This window comes from Egretta garzetta, unplaced genomic scaffold (assembly GCF_000687185.1).
Source record: "Egretta garzetta isolate BGI_Z169 unplaced genomic scaffold, ASM68718v1 scaffold151, whole genome shotgun sequence".
NCBI classification, from domain to species: domain Eukaryota; kingdom Metazoa; phylum Chordata; class Aves; order Pelecaniformes; family Ardeidae; genus Egretta; species Egretta garzetta.
In genome coordinates this window covers 3,685,478-3,705,538 of record NW_009258615.1, presented here as the reverse complement: position 1 = coordinate 3,705,538, position 20,061 = coordinate 3,685,478, and the positions used below count along the sequence as shown (strand labels likewise).

The window sequence follows — 20,061 nt, the reverse complement described above, 5'->3', positions numbered from 1 at the left end:
GAAATCTAATTTTAAAGTTCCCGAAATGTTTCCTGCAGGTTGCTCATGGTTTGAAACCTTTGCATGCCCAGAGGCATAGATGCATCCGTGCACCTTTTCAATTCTGTGCTTGGTGCTCAACCATTTTATTTTTTTTTTTAAATATATACAGAATATGAAGTATTTCTTTCTCAAATAGCATCACATTGATTGGTCAGACCCTGAAAAGAAAAGCTAAGGTATGCTTATTTAGCTGTGTACGAGTTTATTTAGATAATAAAGAGGAGAATTAATTTTGCAGAAAGGGTGTAACTGGTAGAGATACAATTGTGCTAAGTCAATAAAGATTAAGAATTACATTTACTGACATGCTGAATACTTAATTTTGCTCTGAGCTTTATCACACCAGAAGGGAAAAAGAGAGGACACCACAGGCTTTATTCTCCTTCCATTTTCACTGGCAGCTACTTGAAGATAAGCAGTCCTGTTACCGAAGGCATCTTCCCAAGAGGCACTTGGCAGATGATGCATTGCCTGCTAATTGACTTCTCACAATGGGAATTGCTAGTTTTAGCCAACTGACTTCTGTACCAATTGAGAAGTCAGACAGAGTGGTACGGCAAACCCTCTCAGCAACACCCTGATGGTCACCGGTAAAACCAATCTCACTGGAATGAAACAACATTTTGGCAACTGGCTCTGCCTCCTCCTGCTCCCACCATCACAGAATGCCTCCTCATTCCTTGTTGTCAAATTTTAAACAACTCTATAAAAGAGGGCTGACAAGGGAGTTAATGTCAGCCTCACAGGAAAAGGTTATTCACATGAGATACAATAAAGCAAAGACAAAAGGCAGGAAACATGTAAGCACCAGAGGTGTTTGTGGACCATGAAGCTGGCTGAAGCATAACATGACAGTCTGGTAGTATTCAGCCCTGGATTCTGCAAATACAGCCTAGAAACAGCCGACAACATTGTAGGGCAGAGAAACTTGTCCAGAGTAAGGGAATTTGAAAGTATTACAGATTTTTCAAATATTCCTGTCAATGAAGTACGTTTAGGAAACCAGATGACAATGTTCAGTTGAAAATGCAGAAAAAAGATGGACAAATATGGAAAAATACTGAAAAGACTGGACAACATCTGGCACATGTGAAATAGAAGTACAGTGCCAATTTTCTTGTGGTGTGCACAAGAATCTGGTGATGGCAGTATCACAAAGGTGAGTGAATAAATAATAATTTGGCTGTTAAAGCCTGTACATCCTTCAGAAAACAACAGGGAACCAGCGCATTTCTCCTTCCCTCTCTCCCTGAGAACTGGGGAGCTCCTGCCAAAGCACGTGCTTAAAATGGTGATTAAGATAATAAAGCCATGTGTGTGGGAACTGTGTAACGGTGGTGGAAATACAACGCTCACTATACCCTTCTGCCTCGCGTTCAGCAGCTCCTCAGCATTCTCAATGCTACCGTGACAGCATGGTCTCATCTCTTCAAATGATTACTGTCAGCTATCATTTTGGCATACTGACATTATCACATAAGGTATAAATGAAAAACCAGATTATTTTATGGGATACAATCATTCTTTCTAATCTAATCTCAAGGGGTTGCTATAAGCAACAGTTGCAAAGTACTACTTTTAAAATGAAGCTTTAAAATGCTTTTTACTGTCTGATAACAATATAGGAATGTCACAATCTTTCTGCATGTTGAAGTTAGTTAAAAGCAGAGAGGACTGAAGTCTTTCATAAAGCAACTTTAAAAAGTAACATACAACCGGATTCCACGTTCAGAAATGCCTGTGGATGGAATAATAGGATTACATCTATGAATTTGTGGTTCCTGACAAAACTGTAAGAGCTAAGAAAAAAGGCCTAGGACTCCTCATGGATAGCTCAATGGAAAACATGGTGCAATGTGTGCAGGCAGTTAAAGAAAGCAAGTATTAGGTTTCAAAAGGCAAATGAAAGAAAACTAAAATTCCATTAATATAAAGTGATGATTCACTATCATCTGGAATATTGTATTCAACTCTGGTCATTGCAGGTCAAAAGAATTTAGAAAACAAAGAGTTCAGAGAAAAAGGGAGGAGATTAATTAAGACACGGAAGCTTTTGGCATCCAAAAAGATTGAATGGATTTGGAACAGTTAGCTTAGAGAAGAGATGAATGAGGATGGCACGCAAAAGAGAAGGTATCGGGGCACGATATGAACCTGAATGTTTTCCCTCCCTCTACAAAGGAAAATTAATGAAATTTATTTAAAAGACTGTATTTTAAACTGGGAGGTTTTGAGGGCAGCTCCCTCCCCCAAAATTTAAGAGCCTAAAATAACATGAAGATTAAGAACTTAATAGGCTTTAAAGCAGATTGGATGTTTTAAAAAAACCCCTGTTTTTTTCCTGAAAGCTATGCAAATTTTCAAGTTCAGAAAAAGAACCTCAACACACATTGGGAACAAGGAAAATATTTGTCCTATCAATGGCTTATTTCTGAAGCTGTATATTGCTGTTTCCAAAACATTCTTCAGAGACAACTGATGCGGGCCACTGGCCAGGGTGGAGCACTAGTTTGATCCAGTCTCACAGACTTCCCTCACTTCATTATCAGTAAAACCTTTTTTACTCCATAAGCCACTCATTCTCCAACCTCCTTCTTCTCTCTCATTCTCTTCAATACTAAAATGGTAAATATACCTGCCACCCATAGCAATCATAAAAAAATCTATCACTAATTATTTTCCTCACCTTAAAGCAACCAGTATAGTGTAAAGCTTTCCCCATGCAACCATTAAAATATACTTATTTGCCAAAATTTCAACTCCTTTTCAACCTATTGACAGGAAGCAGCAAAGATAATGTAATTCTCATCAAATACTCTAAAGATCCTCTACCCTAATTCTTCCACTCAGTTTATCCCTCAGTTTCAGAGCCTTTAATGTGCCTTATTTTATTTGTTTTTTTCCCCTGTACATTTCTCTCACCCTCCACTCAGCTGGAAAGTTTTGTGCTCTTTATATGGTAAGTGCAGCCTACCACTACAGATCTCAGAATGTGCAAAGGTCTCGCTCTGGGATCTGAATACTACCCAGTCTAGAAGGAAACATTCAGCCTCTGTTTGCAATCAGTTAGATGCTTACCCAAATGCTGGAGGTATTGTTACTCTGTTGCTTCTACCCTCTGGGCCAATAAACTGCTGTAGATCATGTCCATGTTTAAAACTCAACAGCACTTCTTACATAGAAAGTATGGTGAACAGATTAGTGAAAAATACCTTTCCATTTAGTAAACTCCCATTTGCTTTTACCTTACACTCATTTCTTTTAACAGTGAATACAGAGTCAACTAGTAACTTGCAAATCCTATCATTTCTTTGGGAGCGATGACCCTTAAGTTAAAGATTCAGGAACATCCTTTAAATCTCTAGTACCAAATTTCTCAAGGGAGTACAGATGTTAACAGCATGTACCTCCACTAAACCATGTAGGTCTAGAAGATAGAGGTGCAAAAGTCAGTCTTCCAGTGTCTGTAATCGCCATTCTGTCATTAGCTCCAGTGGTTAGCACTGGTTAGCAGCAGAAATATAGCAGGGAATGTTTGAGACATAGTCTCATATTTTTCCCCCTTCTCTATGGACACAGATGTACATATGCAGGTAAAGAAGCCAGTATACAACTAGTTAAATAATGAAAACTGTCTGTGCAGCCTTCCCAGGCACTGTCCATAGATTTTCTGAAGTAGTCTCTTTATTTGCAAGCAGAGTCCTTTTTTCTGAGAGGGGTGAAAAGTAGAAGAAGTGTTTGTATTATATAGCCAAATGACTGAATTGGGTCAGGTAGGGTCAGCCAGGTCAGTCTTAACAGCAGTAATAATGAACTGACAGGCATGATTATTATTCACATCCTAAGAAGAAACCACAGTACTTCCAATTATGTGAAGTTCAAAAGCACAGGTCAGATACCAACAAGCCATGAGATTGCCATAAGATTGTAAAATTCTACTTTATCTTTTAAAATCTCATTGTGGAGGCCTGTTTTTAAACCTTCAAGAAGATCTTAAATACAACAGATATATGTTCAGGAGACCTCTTCCCTTTCACTTCAGGCATCTGTGCCCCTCGCCTCCCTCATCTGAAATTCTCAACATCATCCTGTATCATCAAGGTGCTCACAAGGTTTTTATTCTGAATACTCTCTCTAACTCATTTACTTCTAGCCAGATCCTCCTTACAAGGCTGAAGGCAAGCTACTTTTCCACCATTTCCCTAAAGGGAATTTTCAGTTTCTCTTCCAAAACACTGCCTCTGCTGTCCCCAGCATAAAAAGATGCTCGTGTTCCCGAGTCCCTGCCCATCTTGTCAGCAAGCTCACATTTTGCTTTTGTTCCTCCCCTGCACAGAAGACAACGCATAAGTAACCTTCCATCTGTGCCCACACAACCTCTTAGCCATATCACTCTTGGAGCCTACAAGCCCCATTGCACCTTTGCCTACGGCTCCGCTCTATGGGCAGGACATGGTTGTACTTTTTGTAAATGTTTCTGCTGTATATGACATACCACACAACCTCATCAGCACACATGCTCTTTCTGCACCACAGATCCCATTCAACCACCTTACTTTTGTCTTCTCAGACTACCCTGAGAATACTGCTTTAGCAGAATACTTATTATGGGTGGTAAAGGTTGCCGATCTTTCATGCAAAGATATACTTCTCTAATAGGGAGTCTGATGAATAAAGTGACTGAAGGTGAGTGTCGTGGTTTAACCCCAGCAGGCAGCTCAGCCCCACCCAGCCGCTCACTCACACCCCTGGTGGGATGGAGGAAAGAATTGGAAAGGTAAAAGTGAGAAAACTCATGGGTTGAGATAAAGACAGTTTAATAGGGAAAGCAAAAGCCATGCACGCAAGCAGAGCAAAGCAAGGAATTCATTCACTGCTTCCCATGGGCAGGCAGGTGCTCAGCCATCTCCAGGAAAGCAGGGCTCCATCACGCGTAACGGTGACTTGGGAAGACAAACATCATCACTCTGAACATCCTCCCTTCATCCTTCTTCCCCAGCTTTTACTGCAGAGCATGACATCATATGGTGTGGGATATCCCTTGGGTCAGTTGGGGTCAGCTGTCCCAGCTGTGCCCCCTCTCAGCTTCTTGTGCCCCCCCCGCCTCCTCGCTGGTGGGGTGGGGTGAGGAGCAGAAAAGGCCTTGACTCTGTGTAAGCCCTGCTCAGCAGTAACTAACACATCCCTGTGCTATCAACGCTGTTTCCAGCACAAGTCCAAAACACAGCCCCATACCCGCTACTATGAGGAAAATTAACCCTATAACAGCCAAAACCAGTACAGCGAGCAACTCTGAAGACAACAGGGTTTATAGCCTGCAGTGAAAAGCCACTTACTTGCAGAAAAGCAAGTATTCCCAAACTCTTTTAAAACCAACTCAGAATGCAGTTTTAACTATGGATTGCAAGTAGTACATACAAAACTAACTTATAAAAGAACATAAGGGTCTTAAATATTTTCATATACCTGCATATTCCTTCCTTTTATATCGGAATTTTAATGTGTACTCCAAATTTCCTACCCTGTAAAATGCATGAATTGATACAAGTAACAAAAATGAACACATAGGAAAGAACTGTTTCCTGCAAGTTCCTAGAAGAAAAAAAAAAAAAAAAAATCAGATTACGCACATTTCAGTAATGGTTTCTGGAAGGTTCGTTGGGATCTCAGTAAGGCCTTTCCCACGACAGTCCACGATGTTGTTACTACAAGTGCATGCAGCAGGGCAATGCAAGACACTGCAGGATGGAGCCATGAAGGACTGGTGACCTGCAAAGGAAAAGAGTTTCTCCTAAAATTGCACAATACTGTCAAACAGTAGTCCAGTTTACCTCAACAGTAAAACATCACATTTTAGACTTCCTTGAAAACTGTTAGGCAGAACTTATAAAATAAACATTGTAACCCATCAATAGTTTTGAATTGCACTAATTTAACTAGCCAATTAATAGCAACATGTGGACACAACACTGAGATATGAAAGACAAATGCTCAACTACTGTTCTAGCATTACATCATTTTTCAACTTCTTCAGCAACTTGCATTCAAAATCATCTTGTTAAAGAAGACTAAGCCTGATCCATTTTTCAGGTATGAAAAAGCTTTGACTTCACAGCTCATACTCTCACTCTCTGTTAGCTCAAAAGACTACTTCCTCCCACAATTGCCCATTCTTACGAACTCAGGTGGCTAATTTACATGGCTTCCCCCCAGTTCTTGTGCTAGATGTTAAACTCTGCATTTATAATTGCATTTAAACATAATCACTTCATATTTAGGCATGTTTTAGAAAGTAAACAACTTATTAGATTTTCCTGCAAATAGACAGATTGCACATTCTTTGATGTATTAATGCACTTGTTCTTGTATCAATTTAATGATACAGAACTGCTGTTTTGTTATGATACAGAAAGGCACAAAAGGATGAGAAAGGCATGAAGCCTTCTTTTTCTTTCTTTTATTAAGGCAAAAAAAGCTAGAGACTGTTTTGAAATTCTCAGGGAAAAAATCTTCTTGACTATGAAACCACAACTTTAACAAAGATGTGTCTCACTGTATTAACATAGGAAGGGTACACTGATAATGTAAGTTGCAGCCAGTGCTGTTTCTACTTACTTCTCAAAATATACCTCAAAATCGGTATTATAATGTTATGAAGTTATAAAACTGTTCTTGACACTTGGGCTCTGCAGCCGTACCATTTACAAATAAGTTACATGAAGTGATCTTGTTAGGTGCCCTTTTAAGTGTACATAAAGGCAGAATTAATGGTAAGAACACTGTCAGCATTTGCTGTGCAAAGATGGCAGTGCCTTGCACTTTGATGTCAGAGGCTGTTTAGTAAGGACAGAACGCTGTGCTCTCCATAGAACTCTTTTTAAGGCATAGATCTGTGCAAATTTTGGCATATTTGGCAATACGCTTCTGGCAGTCTGCAGAAGATCAACCAGTAGAAACAACCCTGCTGAATCACTGAAAAGACACATAGCTATGGTCCAGCTGTTTTTTAATGTTTTTAAGGAAACTGGAAACAGTAGTCAAAGTTTACAGAAAATTTTCAATCTGAGTCTAAAAATATTTAAATAAGAAAGATAAACTTGCCTTCTTCCTCATCTAGAAGATACGAATAAAGGAAAAAAAATTGAATAGAGAAAATGTGGTTAGTAGCGAACTGTTAGTCATTTCATTATTTCATATCAGAAAATAATCTGATGCACTAGAGCATACCAATAACATTCAGAAAGTTACTTAGGGATTCAGAGTATTATTTAAACTGCAGAAAATAACAGCAAGAAAAAACAACAACCTGTAAAGTTAAAAAATAGTAATTCCTTATTACTAAAGGCCTTATGTTCTCAGCCAGTGCACCTTTTATTTCATTTTCCCCCCTAATTATACTTTTAGAAGGCTATGTACTCAATGCGAATGCAGCATTTACACAAAATTTGTAAGGACAGAAGCACCCTTACACAAGATACAAATAGCAATAAAAATGATTAGTTTATTTTTTAATAAACATTAACTCTTGGATTATGCACAAGCTAGCAAAAGTCAACATGCAGCACTAGCAATCACCGCTGAGCTGTCGGTAGGTGTGTTTTAAAGCAGGACTCAGTGAGCGAATTGGTTTCCCTTACCACTGCAGACAAACTCCCGTTTTTGGACCTCAGCTACGTTGTGTCCCCGGAGGTGGGACGGTCCCATGCACTGGGTGTAGAGGCCGACCCGCGGCCGCTGCCGCAGCCAGTCGGACAGCCAGGCCAGGTGGCAGTCACAGTAGAGGTTGTTGGAGTGAAGACGACTGCATGGAAAGAAACCCGTCAATATTTTTCAATTAGGAAGAACAAACAGAAAAGCAACCAATTTGCCCAGCCCCCCCTTCAGCAAGCAACTATGCCAATTTATTAATAGAAATTTTTAATGAGGAATCAATTTTTCACATCTTTCATTGAAAGTCTGGGAGCTAAATGCTAATAAATAAAACTATACAAGCAGCAAAATTACTTTTTATTTGTGGTCTAATTAATTGGAAGAAAAAAGAAGGCTTCCTAATAAAGTAACCTATCTGTACTTTCTTTTGTCTAAAAGAAAGAAGTAAATATACAAGAGCTTGAAGGCTGCTGTGGGACTCTTTAGCCCAGACCTGTAGAAATACTGAATAAGACAAAAATGTCTCAAGTAAATTGCCCTATAGTGATAATATACTGTCAGAAAAAGAGAGTTAATAAAAGATTTGGTTTCCAATTAGATATATCTGTAAGACTGGCCATTATTAGTCTCTATAGAAACAGCCCGCAAAATCCCTTTAACAGGTCATATTCATTTTCTGCTGAACAAGACAAAGTAATAACTCTATATAAAACACCTTCTTTCACATGCCTTTTCTGATTTCCTCTCTTTTTGGTTAATCACAGAAAGGGGGATTAGCTGCTTTTGGCTCCTAGGGACCTATGTTCTAAGCAATGCCTGAAATTAAAAGACCAAATGGCAGCAAGCGATGGAATTAAGTAAGTTGCCTCTCTGTTGGCAGGGTCCAATACAAGACCATGGCTCCTTGCCAAGTGGCAAAAAGCACTTTGCCATTGATAAAATATCAGACAAATGTATTCACTAAATTAGGTAGATTACTTTTCCCTGGCTCTTACATTTTCTCAAACTACAGAAAAGGATGTCCACAGCTTTAAATCAAATCCTTACTCAGAATCATCCATAACAGAGTAATGTCATTTTGGTCCTTTTTAGCTGATGTGCTCAATCCTAACTAAATAACTGGAAAGGAAGTGCAAGAAAATCAGAATTTAGACAAGGGGTCTAATTAATCCATTAAAAAAAGAATCTGTAAAGCAACATGAAATATGTAACCAACATAAAACATTCTAACTCACTTTTTTTTACCCCCCATAAATGACTAGAAATTAAAAGCAATGTATTTTCCTGTACTAATTCTTGGGTGGGTGCTTTGCAAATATACCTCCCAGTACAGCACACTCATTCGGTACAATCTGTGGCCAGCTGTAGGCAAGAACACCATTGCGAATCAGAACTAATGCCGCTGAAATCAATACGGTTATACAAGCACATTCTGACTGCAAATGGGATGTTACAGCTATAATCTAGGCCTCTGTGTGTCCATTTTCTTTTGTTGCTAAAATAAATTTTCAGAAGATGAAATATCCCACCAAAAAAAGTGCAAATGTTGCTAATTTGATTCACTGTAATTTGTGGTTCAGATTATAAATTGTATTTGAAGGTTTGAGAGAGGTACAGACATTCAGATTTTGAAGTCTCAAACCCAAAACAATGGAGTGAAATTCTACTCTTAAAATGTAACCGAGGCCACCAAAAGCCCATGGTCAACAGTATTTAAGTACTCTTGTATCTGTTCAAGCAGGAATAGCTCTAATTCTGTTATGAAGTCAACTGAACTACTCAACCGCATGAAGTTTCTTCAGTTACAAACGGTATTGAGTAGGCCTGCTGATTTCAAAACGGTTGTGCGTAAAAGAAAACGGACAGCCTCTTTGTAAAAGTAGTTCTTTAACAGCAAAAGCTACTCTTGAACATCCCACTCATTTCTGATTCCCACTTCATGGGACAATCTGTCTGAAAGAATCTCAGGACTACACCTTGATATATCCTGGTTTTGCCACTTAGCACAATATACATTTATTCTTAGTTCAGTATAAACATACGAAAGAAATAACCCCAAATTGTGTCACTTGCATACACACTCTTGTCACTGTGTTTTGTTTTAGAAGCCTGAAGTGTTCTTCTGTGAAAGTCATAACCTCTAAAAATGGGGACCTTATTGTAAATGCTGACACAACTTTAATTATAATGGCACTACCGGATGATGCTATAATTTGATGTTACAAAGAATGTTGGAGAGCTAGTTTAGTTTAATTAGGTCTGCTAGCAGTACAGTAATAAAAGCATAAAGATTTCCCATTTATCACATCTGACAGCCAATCAAAGAGTCTTCCATGTTCCTAAATGAAATGTGACCCATTCAATAGCTCAAAGTACAACAAATTTTTGACTTTCAAAAAACATCAATTTCTTTCTCTATACAGCTGTATAAAAGAGAATCCCCCCTGCCCTCATCCTTTTTGTTAGGAGGTGAAGCTTTTCTGTGACTGAATACAGCACTATGGAAAACCCAGTTGGGAAAAGGCCATGAAACCATTTTCATAGACTTATTCATCCCACACCTTATAAAAGCTGACGGAAAAGTATGCAACTGCTTCTGTATCTCCTGACCCCCAAGTATCAGCTTTGGCGTCACTTGTTAGCTGTACCTTTCAGAATTAGCTGCCATACGTGCACATACAGGCTTCACACTCATCAACCTCATGATACCTCAAAATTTTTTTTAACTGAGCTTGACAAAACTTGATAGAGGTAAAAATTGTATACTGGACTGATCAAACATCAGCTTTCAGTGGGACTACTTACAATGTTCTGAGTTTGGGCATATGATTGAAACTTGCCACGGACAGCCGAGTGATGTTGTTGTTGTTGAGAGTGCTGCGGAGTCAAGAAGATGCACGTCAACATGTTACACTTATGTCACATTTACCACACTTTAAAAAAAGCATAGCTAATGAAGATCATGGTGTACTGTTTTTAGGGATGGGTATCAGGGAAAACCCCATGCTTTTAGATATACTTTTCCTTCCTGTTCAATCCCTGGTAAAATGCTACGGTTTGACCATTCCTTTAATAAACCTAAGTAATTTGAGGTCCCAGTACCCTATGATTCACTCAAATGGAGCTTCCACCAATGTTGAGAACATCTACAACATTCAAGCTAGGCTTGTCATCCTGATGTGCGAAAGAGTTCTTGGAGAAAATGCCTTCATTCTAGGACTCAGGTTTCTCCTTCTAGCTTCTGAGAGTCCATTTTTTTTTTGACAGAGGATACAAGTACAAAATCTTCTCAAGAATTTTAGGAAAAGATTAACTCTGGGCTGTGATTAGGTTTTACGTGGAACAGAGTTGCTATAGATGATCCAGAGCTGCATGAACGATAGGGGAGCTTCTGCTATACAATGGAAGGAGTTAGGAATCTTAATACTTTAGCAAACTAATAGTTTAGATTTTAGACAAGGTGCCTGGAAGTTGACTTAGGAATGAGGAACAAATCTTAGCCAATTGTTGGCTAGCTCAGACCCGTCACACTCAGTAAGTGTAGTTTATAAAGATAATGAAACTTTATGAACAATCCTGCAGTTAAATATTGTCTTTAGGCTGCAAATAAAATGCAAACAAGCTTGACTCCAGAACAAGGAAACAAGCAATAGAATTTACAGTTTTGACATAGAGATCATTCATTTGAGCACAATGGAGAATGTGCTCCGGGATTTTAAATGCATACCTATGGCACTAATAAATAATTCCTTCTGACCAACCCTTTTTCAAAAGGGAAAAACAGAAAGTGTTTTACTTGTTTCTTTTTGCCTTTTTTTTTTAAAAAAAACCCACAAAGTGTTATTTGGGCTCGCTTTAAATAAATTTCTGAGTACTATCTGATCCTGAAATACAGAAAGGTAAATACGCAGCACCCCGAACAGGATCAGGCTATACATCTCCACATTAACCAAGCAATTAATTATTGGTGCAATGTGCTGCATTTTATCTTTGTGTGCTTACTCATTCCATGCCCTAAACGTTTTCTTCACTGCGCATACGGGATCTCCCCTGTGTGCCCTTAGGGCTACATAAACAAAGAGGAGAATAATCAGAAGAAGAAGAAAAAAGGAGAATCATGCCCTTTTTCAAAACAGAACAAAAATGAAACAACAAAAAACGGCCAAGTGAGTATGTCCGCAAAAGGTGCCTTAATGAATAAATAACATTCAGTAAATCTTGGCAGGATTTTCATACAATGTCCACATGGTAAATGGCAGCTCCCATAGTTCTTCCTACATCACTTCTTACAAGGGTTCGAAATCATATCTTTTCAGTGAAGGGAATGGAAATCGGTACATACATAGTTGTTAGCTGTTTAAAGAAGGTGTATCTACAAATGTTTTAATTTTCAATTTCAGATGTTTGACGTTCGCCTTGCTATTTTGTATGTGTGAAATATTAATTTATTTTTGCAAGGGTACAGAAATGTATCAGGAATAGACATAAGGGATACATAAGGAATTAAATTATTTTCGTAACTATTTCTATCTATTGATGAAAATGCTTGATTTCCTTACAGAGGCATAATTAAAAAAAAAGTTGGCTCAATACTTTTACCTAAGCATTACATACTATTGTAAAGAGTGTCATGACTGAAAGACTTTTTTTAATTTCTTAGATACTTCATTTTTTTTAATATGACAGTACTATATATTTTCCCACAATAACTGTCTCCTGAGTACAGCAGATTTTCCCTTTAAAAAAAAAAAGAGAAAAAGGAAAAATAGAATTTCACAGAAATTCACAGGGAACATTGTATCTGTAATTGCCTTCATCTTACAGAATTGTCCAGATTTCAGGTGAATTTTGTAACTTTAACACTTACAGTCTCTAGGATTCTGCAGTTATTTAACCAATATATGACATGTTACTTTGATAAACATTTCAAACTGTCACTGAACAGGATTACATCCTAGGCAACTTTAAAGATTACTTAAAAGCTTTATCATGTACTTATCATTTGAAGGAAAATATACATTCTGTGCTTAGATAGAATAATTACAAATGAAAACAAAACACGTAGTCATATGCTACTCAGTGCATACACAGTATGGGCTGATCTACGTGTCTTTCATTCTTCAAGCTGTATGGGAAAGGAAGCTGAATTAGATACAAACCCTTCAGTACTGTTTGAAATATCGAACTCATTTTTTAAAAAACTTAATCTCTACATCACTGCTTATGACATAATTCAGATAGGAAACATTCAGTTGTTGAACAATGCTAATATTCTCTGTATACTCATTCACAAAATTCTAACTACCTACTTTTTCAGGAGACTATTATTTTAACAGAGTTTTTTTCCTTTTTTGCATTCATTGAAATCAATGTGAAAATTTTACCACTGACTTCAACTGGCAAGGATGACCTTTTTAGAACACCAAAAATTGCAAGCATTAAAAAATGCAGAAAATTATTATTTTTTTTAAATAAATATATCTAAGAATTTCAGTCGTAAAGAAAGGCTTGTATTAAAAAACATAATAACCAGATAAAGCCATCACTGGAAAAGTTATGCTGCCACATACACGAGTTCCAAAGATAAAAATTTCACAGAAGATCAGGTTTACTGACAGACAACCAAAAATTCATCAGCTTCACAATTAGATGTAATATTGAACCAAGAGTACACTTTACATGCCTTTTTACCAGAAAATTAACAATAGGCTTGTTATTTTATAATTATAATATTAAAGAAAATAATCAAATTTAGCTGTCAGATCCATTCATTCATAAGAAAGACCAACCATTGCTTACTAATAAAAAACTTTCCCACCAGCAGCTCACACACTCTTTAGTTTCTTGGACACTACTTATTGCCAAAGAAGCTTCTTTACTTCAGAATCTTAAAAAAAAGCCCCAAACTCAACAACCTCCCCCCCCAGGTGTTGTGATTTACCAAGTGTGATTCAAGCTACCATGAAATAACTCACTGATACAGAAGCCTTTCACTCCTCTTAACGTAGAAAGCCCAGAAAAAATGTGACAGTTTGACTGACAGAGCAAATATTTCAGGAATGTGTCCTGTGCCTCAGATTCTTTGGGAACTGTGGCACTTTGCTCATTACAGTAACTACTTTCAGGTCAGAGGTCACTGATGATAATTTTCTTACCTTTAACCTCACGGATGGCTGCTTTGAGACCGCGAGAAAAAGTATGCAAAAGAGTATTGCAATACTAACCTTCAGTGACATAAAAAAGATATTTTTCTACATGTATGTATATTTATACACATAAAATTTAACACGTCAAAAAAAAAAAAAAAAGCACTTAACGTGGACATGCTAAACATCTTAACAGATAACAGTAGTGTTTGACAAAAAAAGTGCTTCATTGAAAACATCCAGATTGCCAAATACATATAGTATGTTGTTCCTTAAACAGAGTCTGAACGACCAAATTGATGTCAGAGTATACAACAAAGGCAACCCTGAAAATGTTCAGCACTTAACAGTGATGGATAGAGTATTAACTGGATTCATTAATACTGACACCCCCCATTTTAGAAGGAAACATATTCTTTTCTTACAGTATCTGCCACCTGCTTTTTTTTTTTTTTTTTTAAATTGTGTTCAATGTCTGTCTCGTAGAGTAAAGGAATATCTCTGCCCCTCCACATCTTTTTACCATTTTACAGCACATGGCAGTGGATTATTTTAAGACATCTTTTCACTAGACCATCCTGACACCAGGCTGCAGCTCGCAGATAAGCTTTTACATTAGTACTCCCCAGATACTGAGCTCCCGCTACAAGTAAGAGATACAGGAATACTTACAGCACTTCCAGGTCGCGCAGAGCCCTGAACGCCCCATCTTCAATACAGCTGATCTGGTTGTAATCCAGTTGCCTGTTAAACAGATTAGGAAGGTATTTGTAAGGGAGACGAGCGCTGGCAGCGGTGAGGTGCAAAGAAAACCTCCTGAAGGGCCGGCAGAGCTAGGCCACGCTACACCGAAACGCTCCCACAAACACGCTCGTACGCTTGAGACTGTCACACAGCATGCTGGCCTGGACGCTGCTACAGAAATCCCTTTTTGTTCTGAACTGTCTGCGCAAAACAGCAGCGCTGGGAAAGCTCCAGTAAATAATAACTGCACCTTATATTAAATGCCAAAGGAATGCAATTTCATTACATCAAGAAAAGCTATCCATTAAAAGCTCTCAGCGTCATCTTGCTGAAACAATTTCATTAAGGTAAAGGACGGTAAATCACTTAATGTCACACGCATCCCCTCGGTGACCTAACAGAATCCATTTATCAGAGCAGCCCAGCTGCATGTTAATTCCACCCGCCGCGGCAGGGACCGGCGAGAGACACCACTTTTAGGGGTCTCTCTGCCTGCGTGCACGCCTGGACCGGGTGGGCGGTGTGGGGGGGGATTTAGAACAATTACCTTCTAGAATATTTCTGTATGTAGGCACAATAGTGTCCAAGGCATTTGCACACTTGGTCACCTCTCGCCTTTAACTCTGCTCCCAGTGAACCTAGCAGTTCTGCTGTAGCCTCCAGTACGTGGTTTCCTACGTACTTGGTGCTCTCTGCAATTATATGCAGATAGGATGTTGTAACGGAGCACTTGAATTCTGGACATAAAACTCAGCAATCCATCCCATACATTATTAATCTTTAAGTATTAAGTTATGAAAAATTTACATTCATTTCTCTGAAGAATATTATAACCTTTCCAATTCAAAACATTGATACAGTACACACTGTCCAATTTAAAAAGTCGGCTGAAATTAAGAACCACGCAAACAGAGAATCCCAGTTCCTCTGCTGGTAACAGCTTTTCCTATAAATATGCCACGTCTTGCGCATTTCAGGGCACGACTTGCAAAGCAAAGATGATACAACCTCACTTTAAATGACTAGAAGATCCTCTCCAAGCCGGTATCTTGTCAGTGTCACATAATATACATGAGGAAATGTGTGTGCACAATACTAAGAAAATGAACAAAATACAAATGAACTCTGCCCTTCTGTCTTCAATTATATATTAGCTAGCAGGGCTAATGAGGCTTTTACTAAAGCATTTTCTGTGATTCTCTGAATCTATGATAATGTTTTACTTTATTAATAAATCATCACACCCACTGTTGAGTGTAATGTACCAACTTCTATAAAGTTCTTCTAGTTTCATCCACATTTTTCATCTGAATTACTACTACCCGGGAATAAAATATTGTCCTAACTGTAACAGTGTCTGTGTTTCTGTGTACTGAGAGCTAAATGCAAAATATCATTTCCTGAATATGATCTTTAATCATTTTGGTGCAATGTTACAGCACCAGTGCTGCAGTGCTGGAATATTTAAGCCGACTTTCTCAGGCTCCTTCAATTTTTACTAATGAATTTCATTTAACAATTAAGTTAACAGCCTTTTTATTTTAAAGAGGTAAGATATATACACAGTACAATTCTCTAACCTCTTGAGCAATTTATCAAAGCTATTTAAATTAGTACAATGGCATGAAATGTTACCCTTGACACAATACAAAAGAGAAATTGTTTCCAGTCAAATTGGAAAAATCTTTTAATGCCATCAAATTTGCCTAATGCAGTCTGCAGGTTAATCTGTAAAAGGGTGAGCTGTATGTTTGCCCATATCTTATTATCCTTAGCTGTCAATGTATAAATCAGTGCTGACACAGCTTCTTCTAAATCATCCATATTATACACAAAGGAAAATCTTTTAACAGTAGAGAGAGCACTTGAGCAAATCTTGTCCTGCACAAACTAAAAGGCAGATTTCTTCCACTAGACTGGCAGCAGTTGTGGTGCACCTGAAAACTTTTGGACTTCTTCCTTCAGTGAGTCACCATGACCACTACCTCAGTGAAGGGTGAGTTGTTCTCATTTAAATCTTCTTACCAGAAAGATTCCTTTGTTTGCACTGAACTAATTAGTTGGTTTCAGTTGGGGGGAAGGGAAATTTGTGGGTGGGAGAGGAGAAATATTTCCTAGTTTTATAAATGATCGTCTTCGAAAGATACGACCATCTTTATGTTTTAGATGAGCTTCCATCAGTTACGACCATGATATAAAACAATCAGACGCTCACCAGGAAGAACAACTGGCATGATATACATCTTTTAAGCTATGAAAGGTACATGACTTTGAAGACTGTGTGCCTGGCTTGAAAAGCAATTTATGGTATTTGTGTTAAGGTAAAGTTATCCACTGCATATATAATCCAAACAGAAAGTTAGACAATATTTCACGAGTATATAATTAACTTATGACGCCTCTCCAATGGATATACTGAAGCAGTCTGAATTTTTTGGACAAGACCAGTTCCTGATAGCAAGTTGTGTGAGTGCTATGACTTAAAACATAAGCAAGAATACCAGAGAAAAAAAGCCCATGCTTCTCTAATTTTAAGTTATGTTTTATAATTTGGTTTTAGCGTGATGTCTTTCAAAACCACACATAAAAATCTACAACACTATAATGAATTTTTTCTCACAACTAAAGCATACCAATAATCCTAACTCCATTTAAGAAAACTTTTTTTTCCCCCTGACAGTTTCTTTTCCTCTTTTCAAATTATTAAAACACCCTGAGAACAGAAGCTGATCAGACATGGACCAGCAACTCTGGCCCATCCTCATCCTTCTCCTCTCCCCCAGTCTCCCTTCAACATCTTCCACCCACCCCCCCCTCCATCTCCATGTTGGGTCTCTTCTATGTGGGATCTCTCCATCCCTTTGGAAAGGTGCTATTCCTTTCCACTCCCCCCTCACCTCCCAAAGCAGCTGATCACCTCCGGCAGTGCCATTCCTATGAAGCTCATGAAATGCCAAACAACAGCTGTCACATTCAAAATCTTTCCATTGTCACAGGGAATTAAATAGGTTTTTCACCCGTATCTGCAGCATTACCTGGGTATTTCATATACTTACTAATTTTCTGCTACTTGAAATGTCAATTTTTATGTCAGTTCAGCTATAAGTAGTAGAAACAAAATAAAAAGCATTCACCTAATAAAAAAGTCTGCTTTAAAATGTTTTTTTATTTATTGCTTTTGCTGATATATCTTACACTGTAGAAGCATGTTGCTAACTTGTATTTTCTTCCCTTTTATAACATATTGTCTACCAGATAATGATAAATAAATATCTAAAAATAAAACTTGTTATACCACAAGAAAAGCATTTAATGACTAACAGAAGATGTTACATACATTTGAAAAATATTACCCTCATACAGAAAAAACCTGTTATCTGACTGAGAGAAAACCTTTACTCGTTCATAGAGGCTGCGTTAAAAGTTGGGACAATTTCAGTCAATTTGTCTGCTTTACTCTCCTGTTCTCCATGGCCTGAGGACACTGCGTGGTCCCATGCAAGAGAGGCACAGTGCAGCTTTACATTCTTCTCCTTTGTTCAGAAACTATTATGTTCCCTTAGTATACCAACTTAACAGTAAACATTGTTTAAGAAGTCATCAGAGAAAGTCAGGAGCCTTTCTAGATCCCTATGGTAGCTTCCTCCCCAGTAAAACAATCAGAAAATGTTTCTAGTTTTAGCACATTTTACACTGGATTTCACATCACTAAATTTCTTCCTTGGGAAAAGAACAGAGTGCACAATATTTATCACTGCAAGACAATTTTTGGAAACAGTCAGTTTTTTAATGTCTCCTTATATTTTTTGTAACAGAACTGAGTTATGTTTCCTATTTCTCAATTCCCTTTTCAATTTCAAGAGGAATCAATAATTTCAGAGGCATTAGTTGAGAAAGATGTAACAAAATCATGTAAGAAATTTTTCTAAGTTTTTATCAAACTTCAGAGGAGTCCTTGTTTCCTGTGACTATTAATATTTATTGCCATTATTCCTTCATTTGGAAGTCAGTGGTTTTTTTCTACTTGCTGTTTATTTTGCTCATGTAGTTCATTTTGCTCTTTGCTAAATTTTCCCTGTAAACATTTTGAATACTTTTTTTTCCTGAGATACATAATACAGCAAATGATTAACTCTTTTCTTTTATCCCAAAATTAAAAAGCAACACTTACAAATACTTGCAAGTAAGGCATGCTTACTGAATGAACTAGAAGAAAAAGGAGAACAGATCTATAGTTCAATAGCTCCATCCTATCAAAATTATCTAGCAGTCTAGTTGACTAAACCCACAAGTATTTTCCAGGAGCAAAATAAAATAAAATAAAAAATCAAAATGAAACAGGAAAAAGCCATGAAAAGGAGGATGAACACAGAATGAGCAATCTATAAGTTATGTGATGCAAAGATACTATCGTATCAATATGACTTCCCTGAAATAATACAAGTTAGCAATTAGATGATAAACAGTACAAAGGCTATTACAACGTGGGGAACAAATATATTCCTGTTCTAGCACGGAAGCCATATTAAACACATATACCATGAAAGTTCTGTTAGAGTACTTTATTTAAATATTAATTAGAGAACCTTTATCTGTAGAACCATTTCTACTTAGTTACTCATCAATAAACCTCCTTGCAAGTCACCCTGTTTAGTAAAGCAGAGGCAGCCTCACTTTCCAAGGTAGTATAGATACAAAAGGCCCTAAAGGCTCCTGAGAGTCTAACTTTTGCATGATACTTCAACACTAAACAGAAGCATAAACAACTTTTCTTTAAAACTCAAATCTTCAATGAAGATTTGCATTATTCTCAGTACTTGACATGGCCAAATAAAATTTAAGGATAAAATTGAATCCAAGTCTTCCTACAGCAGAGTATATCATCTCCATTCAAATTCATCTGCCTCAATTTGCTTTGTATTATCACAGGAAATTCTATGGGAAACTACATAAAGCACAGCAACATTTGGTATTTTTTCTAGTAAAAGCATATGTCACATTTTTCATTAGGGTAAATTCAGATACCATGTAAAATTGTATAAGTACTGAAACTTCATTTAGTGGATGAAACCACACCTACTTCAGCTGCCTAGGTTTTATTCAACTAACATTTATTGTCACTCAAATAAATTTCAGATACATTTTTAGATTCTATGTATTTTAGACTTTTCCTCAGTGGTTCAAGTGCCAAAAAAAGACTTGCAAGGAAGCTCTCGATTCACACTCAGAGATTTCTGAATTGAAACTCATCTTCAAAGCCAAATGCTCTGCCTGATTTAAAAATGTAATTGACTTTAGCATTTCATAAATAAATTTGTTGACAAAAAAGAAATTGTTTTCAAGTAGGCCAAATTTTAGGAAAGTAACCTGCAATTAAAATAACAACTTTAAAAATAGTGTTGAAATGGTACTTATTTAAACAGTCCAAAAGAACAGCTTTTTTTCCCCAAGATCACTGACCTGTTTGACAATAGAAAGC

The 20,061-nt window shown here is 37.4% G+C and overlaps 1 protein-coding gene across 1 annotated transcript in view; it reads right to left on the bottom strand.

Moving 5' to 3' along the window:
* Positions 1–20,061, bottom strand: part of SLIT2 (slit guidance ligand 2) — a 256,837-nt gene that overhangs the window by 83,761 nt on the left and 153,015 nt on the right. Inside the window, exons 5-9 of the mRNA XM_035903458.1 lie at positions 14,511–14,582; positions 10,498–10,569; positions 7,680–7,843; positions 7,144–7,155; positions 5,673–5,811 (exon numbers count right to left, since the gene is read on the bottom strand). Of these exons, the coding sequence (XP_035759351.1) occupies positions 5,673–5,811; positions 7,144–7,155; positions 7,680–7,843; positions 10,498–10,569; positions 14,511–14,582 (459 nt within the window). The remainder of the gene's footprint in view (positions 1–5,672; positions 5,812–7,143; positions 7,156–7,679; positions 7,844–10,497; positions 10,570–14,510; positions 14,583–20,061) is intronic.